Below are 14785 nucleotides of genomic sequence, written 5' to 3'. Positions count from 1 at the left end.
TGGTTTTTCCTCTCCTGCCTCCTCTTCTTCCTGAACTCCCACTGGCCACTACCCAATACTCAGCTTAGATTCTGTGCCCTTCCTTCTGCTCTCTCTTCTCAGCTGAACCCAAAATAATGTTACTCAGCACCAAAACATTGAATATTGCTATGGTTTACAACTAGAATGTCCCCCAAAACTTCCACGTGCTCTGAGGCAGAGCTCTTGGAAGGTGGTTGGATCATGGGGTGATATACTCATCAGTAAATTCATCCACCGAATTCAGTAGCTATTAGGTGGTGGGACCTTGTTACATGTAGGTCACTAGGGTATAGCCTGAAAGGTCCCCAGCTCCTCTTTTCTCTATTGGCTTCCTGGCCACCATGACATAAGCAGCTTTTCATAAGTAGCTATGCCCCTCTGCCATGCTGAGCCTGCCAACTATGGACCAAATCCTCTAAAAACATTAAGCCAGAATAAACCTCTCCACCATTAAATTGTGGGTGTCCCACAGTCTGACCCAGCAACAAGGAAACTGACTAAGACAAATACCCTTCAATACAGACCAGTGAATGTGAATTTCCAAATGTAAAGGTCCAGCCTAGACCTCTCTCTTGAGCTATAGACTTCTAAATCCAAGAGATGCTTTGCTGACTTCTTTGTTGACCAAAATCTAAGTCCTGATTTCTATTCCCCAAAACACTCTGTTCCACCTCTAACCTCTTCTAGGTCAGTGTAAGACTCTATTTCATACTCAGTTACTAAGGCCCAAGCCTAGAAGTCACCTCTAACCATTCCTTCTCTAACCCTTTTCAGCTAACCTAGCACCAAAAGCTGTCACCAGCCCTGTCTCCTTGTCTACTCTGCCTCCCTAGTCAAATCAACACCTACTTTCTGCCAGTCCTAGGAGGATTAAGTGAATTGCCCTTAGAAGAATGCCTGGCACCTGTGAGCAGTTTGTATCGTATCATCACTGTCATCGGTATTATCTCATTGTCAACTTCACTCCCATCATGGACCATGATCATAGACTCCTCACCGGTCCCAGTTTTACCTTCCCATGATTTTTCAGAGGAATGATCTCACCTTTAAGCCTCTTTATGGAGGGAAGAGGCCTTCCACAACTGGCTCCTTCCACCTCAGGGAGGAACTTCCATTTCATTCTGTGGAGCACATTCTACTTTGCATGGTTATATAATTGCTTGTGTGTTGTCTCTGTCCCACACCTATCTGTGAGCTCTGCCGAGCAGCAACCTGGGCTTTTTTTTCATTTCTGTGTGCCCCATTTCTGGAACAGAGTCTAGTACCTAGAATAAGCTCAGAGCATTGAATGAATAAATGAATGGATCTCACTGGTATCTCTGCAAACATGAAAGAGGCTCTCTTGAAAGAGAAAAGGAACGATCCCATCTCTTCTCGGTCTTTTGGCTAAGATCAAGTGTGGAAGGGTCCTCATCCCAGGAGGATGAGCACATGATGGGCACACTGCAGATCAGATCAGTCTACTGCTAGATGAGGTGGGGAGTAGCACACTCAGAAGGCTTTGTCCCAGACATTCTTCTCCAAGGCACTAAAAATCAACATCTAACACTTCAGGTCACATCATGGCCAATCCTTCTCTGCTCCTGAAATACAAGGGATGTTTTCTTAGCTCTAATGAAATCCTAGAGATGCAGTTAAAATGGTTTCTATTTTTGTTTTTGAGACAGGGTGTCCCTGTGTTACTCAGTCTGGTCTCCAACTCTTGGGCTCAAATGATCCTCCTTGAGCTTTTTTTAAAAGTAAGGACTATGAGCTTCCAGAGACATGCAGTGTGGACACAGGTTGGAATAAAAATCCTGTATTAACTCCTGGCATCTGATGAGAAATCTTAAGGGTTAAAAATATCAGCATTTTGTCACCACATCTCATCCTCCATTCTTCTTTCACTCTACCAGGGCCTTGGTGTCCCACAAGGGCCTATAAAATCAAGGCCCATGACTTGAGTAGAAATTATGGGTTGGCCCAGGGAGCCACAAGATCTTAAATTGCAAAACATGAGCCTATAAATAGAGAGAGCCTTCTGTGTTTTTTAAAATTTGACCCAAAGCTGAGCCACAGACAAGGAAATGGTCTGGTGTCCTTGCCAGAACAATAATGCCACCAAATGAAAGTGCAAGATAAAGCCTGAAGTCATCTTGAAGACACAGATGAAGGAAACCACTGAGAGCTCATGCTGGAGGCTACTGAGACTGGCAAGACTTACTTTCTCTATATTTCAATCCAAAGCGTTGATCTAATGCTACCTATCAAATGTCACAAATTTGTTGTTGTTGTCATTGTTTAAAATAGAAAAGGTAAGCAAGGAGCACCTGTCTTCTCATGTCTGGTCTGGGCTCCAGTACATACTCTGTGGCTGAGCAGACCTGCCCATCACCATCAGGAAATAAGGGGCTGCCAGTGGGAGGCAGAGGTTGTGCATAGGGGTGGTTCCTTTATGCACTGGTGGGGCAAAGGATGCTTTGAAGACAGACTAGCGAACACCCCAATTATTCCCTTCATGCTTTGGGTTTGAGTATGGCCTTTTTTCTAGAAATGAAAATGATAAAAGAATGTACACATTTTATGTGCCTAACTCTTTAGTATGAAACAGATTATCATCTCTCTTTTCTTTTGGGACAAGAGAGGATTTTGTAAATGGAACAGGTCCTAGGAGTCAGATTTTACCAAAGGCAAACTCTATCTGTGCCCTGCCTCAGTTTGCTTCTCTGAAGCTAATAAAGATCAGGACAAGGGCCAGGACAAGCCCAGGGCTGTGCCTTTCTGGCTTCCAGGAACCCAAGTACCCTGTGGCCTGATAGTCATGATCTGACCCATTCTGCTAAATACCAGGTTCATACAGATGAAATAAGGAATGGAAGAATGCTTATATTTACTAGGAATTAATATTGGGATAAATAGAAGAATTCAAAACAAAAAGCACTAGCTCTGCTCACTCAACAGCAAGGCATATGTTTTGTCTAGACCATCTGGGTCAGTAGATTTCATACTCAACCACAGGGGCTTGGAGAGGGGGCTCAGTATACTCCCACCGAAAGCCAGAGTTTCCCAGATCTGACCAGTTTGAAAAGCAAGATTCCAGGGACTGGCCTTGTTTGTCTCTGCCCCATTTTTCTTGTGTGGATGCTACCCCATTTCCCTGTCTGCCATACCCTGAGACTACTTTTCTTAACCAAGACAGAAAGAAACTTCTTTCCTAACATAAAATCTTGTTGTAGTTATCTTCTGATTTGAAAATAAAAGATCTCAATGAGGAAAATATATAAAGCAGAAGGTAAAGAAAACAACAAAAGTGATGAGAATCCCACCGTCCAGGATCATCACTGAAAATGTTTTGGTACATTTGTACTTCGTAAAATTTCGAATATATTCTACTTTATGACTGCTTCTGGGCTGTAACTTCGACTTGGAATAAAAGAGACCACTGAGAACTTCAAGTAGGTCTAAATGAAATCACTCAAATTAAAAATGTATCTATATGTATCTGACTCCTCCCTAGTGTCTAAAACTAATCCTATTACCACTGCTGTAGCCCATTCTCTGCTCCTCAACAATGCCAAGCACCTCCCTCCTGGGCTATTTTGTACTTGATATCATTCTGCATAGAATCTCCCTCAGGTGCTCATCAGATGACTCCTTGTCATCTTGTTCTCTTTCTAGTTCCCAGCTCTGTGCTCATGTCATCCATGGTCATGGACAGCTTCACCAAGTGCCCTCCCTGTAAGCTCTTGTTCACAGTAGCATCTGGCACATGGCACATATTCAACAAACAGTTCTGAATGAAAGAGCAGAAGGAAGGAGGGAGGGAAGAAAGGAAAGAAGGTGCGAAGGAGAGAGAAAAGAAAGAATCCTAAAAGTGGCAAGTTCACATGTAGGGAACTAACGAAGTGCTAAGGATCAAAGATGAAGGAGAAGAGAGATGGGAGATGAGATCCAAGGGAAGCAGAAAGAGGTTCTTCAGGCAGGTTCCTGTGGCCCTTGTAAAAGATTTTCATCTGTAAATGGAGACCAATGAGGGGTCCCTGAAAGACTGTAAAATCAGGAGTGATCCACTTTGGTTTGCATTTTATAAACATGACCTTGGATTCAATCTAAAAAGTGAATTACAAAGGAGCAGGAAAGGCACAAGCCAGCTGGTCAGAAGCCTGCATCCCAGACTCTGATGTGTATGGAGATGGTGTGACAACAGATACAAAATGATGGGATAGCTTGTGGGGCCTGTGATGATTCTGAGAAGGGAGACAGAAGGAAACACATCAAAGAAGATTCTAGATGTCTGGCTTGCTGGCAGCTGAAGCAGTGTTCATGAAAATATTAGAAAGTGGCAAAGGGTTGGGTTTGGAAGAGGCAGATAAGGACTGACTTTGAAAATCCTGGCTGGGGAAGAACTCTCTTCCACTTCCCAGTGGAACTGTCTTAATAGGCGGATGGAAACCAGGCTTAGATTAGAAGAGAGGTCTGGACTGCAAGTAAAGATCGAAGAGACATATTAAACAATAGCAAGACTTCATGGCTGGGGAGGTGGGAGAGAAAGAAGCTTGAAGATATTCTACAGTTTCTGGTATAGGTCAGCATGGGATTACTGGTATTGTCAGAACCTAGGGTACAACAGAGATGGCATATTTGGAAAATGCTAAGAATCGGGCCCTAACTTAGAAATAGGGGACAACCCAGTTGAGCTATTGTAAAAGAGTATGAATGGGTATGACAGGTGGTAAAGCCTCGGAGAAGCATTTTAAGACAGCTTTACAGAAATTGCTTTAAAATTTCTACAACTGAGAAACTGCTTCCCATGAGACTGAATACTGCATTTCTCAGCCTCCTTATACATAAATGTACGTTTGACCATGTGACTAAGTTCTAATAAAAGAAACAAATGTGGTATATCTGGGGACATTCCATTTAAAAGGAAAAGGACATATCCTTTCCTTCCTGCTTTCTTCACCATACTGCTTAGAGTATAGATGAGATGGTTAGAGCCCTAGCAGTCTTTGATCCATGAGGATGACAGCTAAACTCAAGAGATGGCATAGAAATTACCTGGATCTCTGACAGTTTTATGAAAGTACTGTACCTCTTTTCAGGCTTCTTTTCAAAGTGAGAGAAATAAGCCCATTTAGGCCACCACTGTTTGAAGGTGGTCTGTCCTGTGCACCTCTAATTCTATCCAGAATAATAATCAACTGGTCTACCACATCCCATGCACTGCTGTCTCCTTGCTTTAGGTCACACACTGCCCAGACAGGGAATATCCTCCCCCTGCCTGTATTTACTTAAATCCTGCCTGTCCTTTGAAGGATGGATCAAATTCTACCTCCTACTGGAGATTTCCCTTTCATTTCCTCCCCTGAACTCTTGTGCTTTCTGCCTGCCCCCATTCCTTAGGCTCTGACCTTGCCTCATAGTGAGTGAATCATTCCCCCATTCTTAAGGCCTGACTCCTCAGTGAGGCTCATTACCCCTAAGGACAAGGCCCTTGATTTGCAGGTCCTTCTATTTCCATGGCTTGCAAGGCATTCAAATGAATAAGACCCAAGCAGCTTTTTTTACTTCTGCCAGGATCAGGTACAGACCAGAAAGTAGATAAATAAATTTAGAAACAAAAATAAAAAAGGAAGGCAGAAAGAGTTGAGGGCAATTAATAAGGAATCTAAAACTACTTCTAGTATCAAAAGATACTAGACTTTGGGGGAGGAAATTGATACATTTGCTTCAAATTCCATAGTATCAATGTTAAACTTCCTCAAATCACAATGCCAGGAGGCACTATTTACACAGAAAATAATGCAAAGGCGACCCCCGCCCCCAAAGGCACAAAAGCTAGTCCTTTCAGGGGGAAAAAAAAGTCACAGCTGGGGACAGAGGTTCACCTCTAGTCTCAACTACTCAACGACAGGGCTGAGGATTCCCTGAGGACAGGCATTAGAGTCAGCCTGGCCAAGAAAGCAAGATCTTGGGCCAGGGATTTAGCTCAGTGGTTTTGTCACCCTCTGCACAAGCGCAAGGACCCAAGTTCAATCCCCAGTACCAAAAAAATAAATAAAATAAAATAAAATAAAGCAAGATCTTTCACAAAACAAAAGACAAAGCCAAGTTGTGCCAACCAAGGTATTTTCACATAACACACTTGCAATAGATTCTTTGCAAATGAATGTCAATTTAAAAATCACTTTGGATTACTTTTTAAAGTATGTTTCAAGAATTCTAGGAGCAAGGTAAATGATTTGCAACAAATGTAGTTCATTTATAAAGGCAGTTTGATGCTTTAAAAATTCTATATTTTTTCACCTTATGGTTTGAAATCATTAACCCCAATGCAAAAAGCCAAGGAGACACTACCACCACCACCAAGGATTCTCTAAGCAGAGCTTGTGACACAGGCTGAGAAAACAGGGAGATGTGAACAAAGATAATTACTGTGGGGGGCGGGGGGTGGAAAGTTCTAATGTACAATAAGCCTCCGTGGAAACATGCCCGGGTTGTTTAGGGGCATGTCCAGATTGCCTCAGAATACCCTTACTGTGAGAGCGGAGAAGCCAGATATGGAGGAGATCGGACCTTCCCGAGCTCCCACTGAAAGCAATCAGGCAGATTTGGAACACACAAAACGACATCAAAGTCACTGTAAATGGACCCAAGAAAAGGAGCTTGGCATAGAAGGATCAAGTTGAGAAATGAAAAGTTTCCTGCTTAAAATAACACTGTGCCTCTTTGAGATCTGCTCCTATCCGCCAAGTGATAGTTGTCTGCACTTTTGCAAAACGGTCAGCAACTGCTTCTGGGCAGTTTCGCTCTCCTGCCTGAGCGTGATTTGCGCACTATTTAGCATTTCCTCTGCCGCCGCGTTTCTGCTGAAATTCAGCCTGGCTTTAACACGCCTGCCAAAACTGCCCCCTTCTGGGTCCAAGAGTCCAGGATTCCGTGCCAACCCCGCATGGCCGGATGCCACTTGGGGAGGGCGCCTGTGGACACGAAGACCAGAAATCCTACCCTTTTCAGGCCGAGTCACCACTGGTGACCGCCAGGTGGCAGTAGCGAGTAAGGAGACTCCAGCGTCTGGGGAACTTCTGACCCGGAAGGGAGGGAAACCCGCTGCTGTGGCTTTGGGGACAAGCAGCCCTATCGTCACATTCGCAGGTAGTCATGAGTATTTCATTTACTTGGTTGCCCACTTACATTGTAAACTCAGCATGCATCCTCTAGGTTGATTTTAATTCAAGTCTCTCCCACACTCCAGAGAAGATTAAGCACCGCTCGCTTCAATAGGACTAGGGTTTTCCCACCTATCTCCTTTGCCAAGGTGGAAACATAAACCTGGGTTTTCTATCCATGTCTATCACCCCCATATAAGTTACTACATGAGTATATTAGCAGCTTCTATTTATATCTGGCGTTCTAGGTATTTGGCTCCCAATGCTCCATGATTCTGGTATGGAGCCTACAGAACAGAGTCCAGCAGAGGCGCTGCATTGCACAAAGCCAGAATCAAGGGCCACTTCACTGCTGGCTTTACTGAGCTGGATCTAAACTGGTCTCTTCTCATCGGATGTGCCATCTCCAACATACATATCAGATCTATGAGTAGTTTAAGGAAGTTCTGCAGTGTCACAGCTCCAGTACTTCCTGCTACAGGCTGAAGGCATAGCCTCTGGAACACAAAACCAAGGCGAACCAAGCCTCTGGGGTCTCAACACCTATTGTTAGGGTTTACTCAGCTACTGAACAGCAGATTCTATTCACTTCTGCCTCTGTGCACCCAAAGACACAAGACTTCCCACTGAGCTTCTCCCTCTTTGTGGACGGGGAATCTATTGGGTGCTCCTCTGACCACTATCTCCTTAATGTGATCCTAAGTAAGCCTGCTTTCCAATATCTCATAGGGAAAGATGCTGATGACAGAGGAGAAATATAATACTCTGGATAAAAGATCACGAGGCTCAGTTTAGAAATTTGCAAATAGCTTCATATCCCCTCATCTTGCAGCAGGGAACTACTCAGAAGGTTTCGATGCCGAGTGGCATTAACTGAGGCATAAGACCTGGGAAGGCAGTCTTGTAACTAGGGGAACCAAAGCTGGCCCAGTCAGCCTTGCAACAACCCACTGTGACTGCAGCAGGAAGACAGGACATTCTAAATGGAGACACCGCCAGATAGACAGAAGACTTCCCCTTGGATCACACGTCCCTGTGGGATTTGCTTATGGTTTAGCTCTTATGCCACCTTTGTTGCTTACCTGTGTCTACATTCCTTGCCTCACTAAAAGCATTTCACAAAGTGACCAGGAGGAAACTCAGGGAATTTTTCTAGACAAGGGGAAATGTAATAACCCCAGGATCTTGGCTTCCTCAATGAGGCAATGGCCCCCTTCCTCTCCCTTTGGATTCATTGCTCTGTGTCACATCCCACTTCACCACAGCAACAGCCTTCTTTCTAGCTGATGTCTTCCGAGAACAAGTGTTTCCAAGCCTAGACTGAGAAAGAGACACCTAAGGACAAGCTTGTGAAGCAGAAAGCCAGTCTCACCATTTACCGATGATAAGGAACAGTGCTGTATGTTTCCGGAGGAAGAAGTGCTACAGTTCTGCCACAGATCAGTTGAGTGTCCATTGCCCACGATCCATTGCTAGAAAGAATCAGATATCCAGAATCAGGGGAGGCAGTGAGGGGTGAAGGGAGCAGCCAAGCCATGGAAAATAGCACCAGCTTCATCTGCCTGGCTGCCTGGCCCACCCCTGCCCTGCCCGGGACACTGTTAAAAGTTCAGTCATGATCCAGAAACAAGAGAGGAGGCAACCTGGTACATACGGGGGTGAAAGCCAACATTTCTGTGAGTGAAAAGCACTTTACAAATGGAGAAATACCACACACACACTATTATGTGCAGGGGTGCATAGTGAGGTAGAAGAGCTATGGGCTCACACCAGAACAACTCCATATAATTAGATCTCCTCTCCTCCCCTCCTGGGGATCATTCCCCAAACCACCACCTCTCTAAACCCATTTCCTTACTTATAATTCCTATTCATCTGACAAGATTAGCATCAGGCATAATTAAGGTCTTGTGAAGATGCTTATAAATGATAAAGCAATTCACAAATTTCCAAAAGAATAATTTTTGAGACCAGAAAATCATGCTTACAACTTGCCTTATACTAAGATGTTAAAGCCATAGGCACTTAACTGCCTGAGTTGGGTTTCATCTTCCTAGCATAGAAAAATCATTCAAAACTTGTATCTGATAGTTGTGTAGCCAGTTATTCTGCTGACCTGTTCATATCAGTGGAGATTTGACTAACAAGGTACTGTGGTCACATCATAAAGCAAACCTGGGACATGCAAATTTTTCTAATTTCAAGTTCTAAAGTGTTTTACAAATTAGGCTAGCCATATGAACCATGGTTTGGGGAAAAACAAATTTTCATGCGTTCTCTTCTTTAACCAGGCCGCATCAAAAAAAAAAAAAAAAAAAAAACAACTAAACAATCTTATCAAAATGAAGGCTGGGGCGGTTCCTTAGATGGGCCCTGAAATTATACGGTTTAAATAGAAGCCTGGACAGCTAACTTATTCCAGCGCTGGCTTGCTTTCTACCCCTGAGTCTGCTCTGGTTTTCTCAAAACAACTGAAAAGAGGCAGATTGTCAGACACTGCAAAAACCACCCTGGGGCATCTGAGACTTTACGCTGTCTGCAAACAACCCAGTGCTGAGCCAGGGGTGCACGGGCTGGAAGTCTAGAGGAGGGATTGCCCGCTGCCCGCCCGAGCCTCTCCTGCCGGCCGCCGGGCACTCACGCTGACAATCGTGGAGACAAACAGCAACACTAGCACAGCGACGTGGAGGACGATGATTCCCAGCAGCAGGAGGAGCATTCTGGCGGCGAGGTGTGCTCAGCGGAGTTCCTGCCTGCTCGGAGAAAGAGCCCAAGCAGGGTGTGAGGAGGGCGCAATGGCCGGAGAGCTTGCGCGGCCCGGCCAGGCGAGCAAGGGAAGCGCGCGCGGAGGGAGGGTCCCTGCTCCAGCGGAATGCCCTGCCTGGCACCGCGCGCTGCCCGCTGGCCCTCCCGCCCACGCCGGGGAGCGCGGCCTGGAGCCAGCCTCCTGGCTGCCCAGAGAGGGCGACAGCCGACAGTCAGATCCAAGCCCAGCAACTAGCTGGGCCCGCCTGAGACGGAACGTCTTTTGCTTTTTGAACAAAACAGGCGGTGTGTACATCTAAATCATCCGGGAGGAGAGGAGTTTCGAGAATGAGGAGAGAAGGCCACCTCACGCCCCCACCCGACCCGGGCGCCCGCCGGAGACAGCCTGACTTGGGAAAGAAGAGAGGCCACCTCCTCCTAGACCAGGGATCAAAAGACGAATTCCCCCGGGATGGAGGGAAGTTGGCGCCCCGAGAAGCTTGGGGTCACTAGCCGCCTGCTGCGAAAGAAGAATGCTGCCAGGAGGCTGCTTTCCCAAATCCCAGTGAGCAAGGCATTCCGTTAGTTACTCTCCAAATTCCACCCAGCTTAGGGGGGCAGCTCCCACCTTGCCAGCCTGGGGAACAGTCCTGGCCCCGGCTTGGCCTGAAGGCTCGGGAGAGAAGGCGCAGAGCCGGGGGAGTGTGGAAAGGAAAGAACAGCCAGGGAGCTTTGCCCGGACTCCACGCTCTCCCCGCTCCCCCACCAAGCGCTTTCCTGGGCAGCCCAGCGGGACTTGGGGCACCGGGCACATCCCAATCCTGGGTGAACCCCACGTGCGTCCTCTTGCGGGGTTAGTCTGAGCCCCGGGCACATAGACCCCAGACGAGGACCCTATCCAGACCCAGACTGGGAGCGGCAGCGCAGGAGCCCAGGAGCCTTGTCCCAAGATATTTGGCGAGAGACCGAGAATAAAGGGTTGATTTGGGAACGAGAAGAATTCCAGCCCATCAGAGCCGGCAGTCCGTCTTCCATTCGATGTCATGAGGTCCCCACCTAGAACCTCATTTTACAGACGGGGGGGAGGGGGGGACAGGTTGGGATGACCTGGGGACAAATACAGTTTTGGAAGACTAACTGCGTCTGTGAGGACCACTAGTTAAGGACAGAGGCTTAGGCCCAGAAAAAGGTTCAATTCGTTTTTTAAAGTACCCAATCTCAGAAGCCTCCATTTCTGTCCACAAGCAACACATTCCAAGAAACCCTGGAATACACAGAAGAGATAAGCAAGGTTTTCTGTTTTCTTCCAGAGGATTAAAATTAAATCTGACGGTTCCTAACAGCCGGGAGAGTTCGAGTCTGTGGCTAGGATCACAGGGGTCCGGGCCCCGCCCGGGATGTCTACCTGAGGGACAGTGTCACCAGTGCGTCCCAGAGCCAATGCCTCCCCAGCAAGGCTTACAACGCCGCCCTTAGGTATCTTCCTCCAGGCTTCACCCCTGCCCTGTCCGGTCTACAGACAAAACCACACTTCTCACTACGTGTATCCCTCGGGGTAGCATGGAAACGGAAGCGAGACTGGCTGGGTCTCCGAGCTCCAGACAGAAGACCGAGGGACCTGGCCAGAGCCCGCGCCTGTCCTCAGCTTTCGGGCACACCACCGACGGCTGATGCCCACGTTTCTCCTCCAACTCTCCCCACAGAATTACTTACGGCCCGAAGGAATAGCTGTCCGGGCTCGAGTTGACTCAGGCAGGCACAAACTCGGGTGCGTTCCCTGGGTTGCTGGAGTTCCCAAAGACAGCTGTGCTGCGGGGCTGCGCGCGCGCGAAGCAAGGGGGCAGTGGGAGGCTCCCGGCGTCCCCTTTAACGGGAACAACGCCCTGTTTGCTTTGCTGCAGCAGGGTGTGTCCCTGAGTCGGCGTGTGGGAGGGCCGGACTTGGGGAGGAGAGGGGGCAGGAGGGAGGGGCTGTGGGCCAGAGACAGTTACTTAGCTTTCCCTGCGCCTCGGGAAAAAGCCGATCTCTGCAAAATGACAGAGACTGGAAACTAGAGGCCGCTGACTTTCTCACCTCCCACCTCCCCCCGGTTCGGTTCCGCCGTGCTCACAGAAACTAAGCGTTGACCGATTAATCGGCCCTTCGGCCCCCTCAACCCATTTGGGAAAGCCTGCTAGGTGTTGGTACCTCGGTACCCAGAGCTGCTGCGCTTCGGGGCGGATGGACGCCGAATAGGCGTACGCCGGGGCTGAGCCTGGAGCTCTCTACTACACGCAAAGGAGGGGTTGGGGGCCCGCGAAGGAAGACAGCCCTCTCTTCTCGGGTCCTGGCACGCCTGGCTTGCCTGCCTCTTAGCTGGACACGCCTGTACAACGCCTGTTCATCGTAACAGTGTCTGCGCCTAAGAAGCGTGCCAGCCTCCTGGAATTCCAGGAGACCCACTTACTACGGGCTTTGCTCGGACGAGAATTGGGGAAGAGGGACAGTGTGCCCTGAACTCTGGGCTCCTCCTAGCTTAGGCAAAACCAGACTACAAGCTTGCCTGAGGCAGTCTGGTTTGGCCGCCAGCCTTGGCCAGGAGTAGGAGTAGGGGAGAGAGGGAAGTGACCATTCGAGGTGGAAGAAAAGCAGCCAGGGAAATCAGCTGATTTACACCCGCAGGAGGGGGTTCCCCCCACCATTTCAGAAAATCTAGCTCTTCCTTGCGCAGCGCAGTGCGCCCAAGGAGCTCTGCGCCGCGGAACACTCAGGCCAGCTCACTGGAAGCACCAAAGGCACATCCGAATGTGGATATTAAACGCCCGATGCTGCACTTCACAAACACAGGCGCGCGCGCACACACACTCACGCACTCCCTCCTTGCTAGTTAGTGTACTGCATCCTAAAACTTTACTACATAAGTGACCCAAATAATTCCCTATTATTTTACTATTCAAAAATGGCTATTTTAACTAATTGTATACTCTTATTCATTAAGTTAAAAAAAAAACCCTGAAGCTTTCTTCAAAGAATGGTCTTTTAAAAAGAATATTTGTCAATTTTTTACTCAGTGCCCATTATTTACCTGGCTGATGAGAAAGGCAGTGTGGTGCAATGAGTCTGAGCTCAGGCAAACCTGAATGCCTTGCTTATTCCTGTTGGAATTTGGACAATTTCTGAGGTTTGCTGAGGTTTCATCTTCTGATCTGTAGAGAGGGCTAATGTTGTTTCAGAGGGTGATGGTGATAATTAAAGGAGACGTATGTGCAAACAGGTTAGCATAGTGTCTGGATCAAAATAAGAGGCCAGTCTCCAAATTCGGAAGGCTGTTATTATAATGTCACATTTACCTTTCACATCCGCCCCTTCAAGGAAGACTTTACGATTTCTTCACTAAAATGACTTATGCCCAGAGTTGTACAGTTATCTGAGAAACATATACAAGTGAAAGACTAAAGAAATGAAAGCATTTTTCTCTACTTTGAGGGTCATTTATAGATCAGATTTGCCCTAAAATTAGTACCTTGCTTCATGCTATTCTTTTATTTATGCAGTCAATATTTATGTAGTCACTACCTAGCCAATACTGTTCTCAGCTCTTAACAAATATCAGCATATTTCATTCAGAATTTTCTTTCCTTTGTTTTTCAAGTAAACTCTTTCATGAAGTATTGTTATACACCTAGAAAGGTGCATGCATTAAGTCCACACACAACTCAATTCTTCCTTTCTCTTGCATCCAATAGTTTAATCAATGACCACTTAAGTCATGGCCACACTGTAAGCCACTAGACAGGTGGACCCATCAGTCCCTTGCTGCCTCTTGCTTTCTGCCTGGCCCCCAGCAAGAAAGAGGAAATGCTGCTCATGCAGTACCCACCATTCTGGGCCACACCCAGAGCCCACTACAGGGCCACCAGTGGAAGGGCCTTCCTAGCCTGCAGACCCTGATCACTTGCCAGCGGTGTGCACACAGCTCTTTTCCATCACAAACCTATCACTCCTTTCTCCCTTCTAGTCTGGATGCCTTAGGGCGTTTAGATGCTCTCAAATGGCTCTCTTCCCTCCCAAGCCAAAGTCTATATCCAGCTCTTAAAACAAGGATATAAAAACCCTTCTAACTCCACAGTCAGTTCCTATACAAATGTACTGTCTCCATTGCAATCCTTTCCTTTTTTGGTTTTGCAGGGGGTGGGGAATTGGGTTGTTCTCTGTAAGCACACACCACCCAGAGGCACAATTTGCCAATAAAACTCACCAGGCCAAACAGCGTAATTTCTTCTTCCACACAGATATCTTTGTAGTCAAATGCAAAGGGTAGCAAGGCAAGCCCTTCCCACAACACAGCCAGAGACTTACAGCTGATAGACTCTAAGCCTCGCTGCCTCCAACTAGGCTGCCGGAGATGTTCGCTGGTGGTGCTCCCTGTAACTGAAGCCAGATCAGGCTTCTTTCCAGTTTTTCCAGGGGCTGGTCCAATGCTGGGATATGTCATGGTAGCCTGAGAGATTCTCAGCCTCTACTATTTAAAGAGACAGGGTCCAGCTTTGTGTAGCTTCTGAATAGAGTGATCCCAAGAGACCTCATAGGAAATGGAGGGTCTGGAATCAACTCGAAGAGCTTTGAGTGAGTCTGAAACCTAGAAGGCCAAGGCTGTTCTCCCTGGAAGTCCAGCTGGTTTATTAGCAGAAAGGTCCTGCTGATTCTCAGCACCTTTTCCTCAACTCTCAGTGAATTCCACAGTGATGAAATCTATTACATGAAGGCTCTGCATGTAATGTAATATGTGTGCAGATGTGTTTTGTTTTAGATCTTCTTATAAAGCTCCCACACTGCACATATAATCTCTCAGAGCATCGCCCCAGAGAACCAAATGTCTCAAAGTCATCAAA

At 47.1% G+C, this 14785-nt stretch overlaps 1 protein-coding gene across 3 annotated transcripts in view; it reads right to left on the bottom strand.

Annotated features, from left to right (window-relative positions):
* Nucleotides 1–14365, bottom strand: part of Pmp22 (peripheral myelin protein 22) — a 34557-nt gene extending 20192 nt beyond the window's left edge. Inside the window, exons 1-3 of one of the 3 annotated variants that reach the window (XM_087204393.1) lie at nt 14253–14365; nt 9811–9922; nt 8542–8641 (exon numbers count right to left, since the gene is read on the bottom strand). In XM_087204393.1, coding sequence (XP_087060519.1) covers nt 8542–8641; nt 9811–9888 — 178 coding nt within the window. In that variant the 5' untranslated portion in view covers nt 9889–9922; nt 14253–14365. Of the gene's footprint in view, nt 1–8541; nt 8642–9810; nt 9923–11627; nt 11998–14151 lie in introns of those variants that run through there. The other 2 variants (XM_004870754.4, XM_004870753.3) reach the window with 2 other exon arrangements.
* Nucleotides 14366–14785: the final 420 nt, after the last annotated feature.

The sequence above is a fragment of the Heterocephalus glaber genome, unplaced genomic scaffold (assembly GCF_053883595.1).
Source record: "Heterocephalus glaber isolate CG9 unplaced genomic scaffold, H.glaber_assembly_v1.0 deba00000474, whole genome shotgun sequence".
NCBI lineage: Eukaryota > Metazoa > Chordata > Mammalia > Rodentia > Bathyergidae > Heterocephalus > Heterocephalus glaber.
Note: the sequence above shows the minus strand (reverse complement) of the source record. Positions and strands in the feature narration are given on the sequence as shown.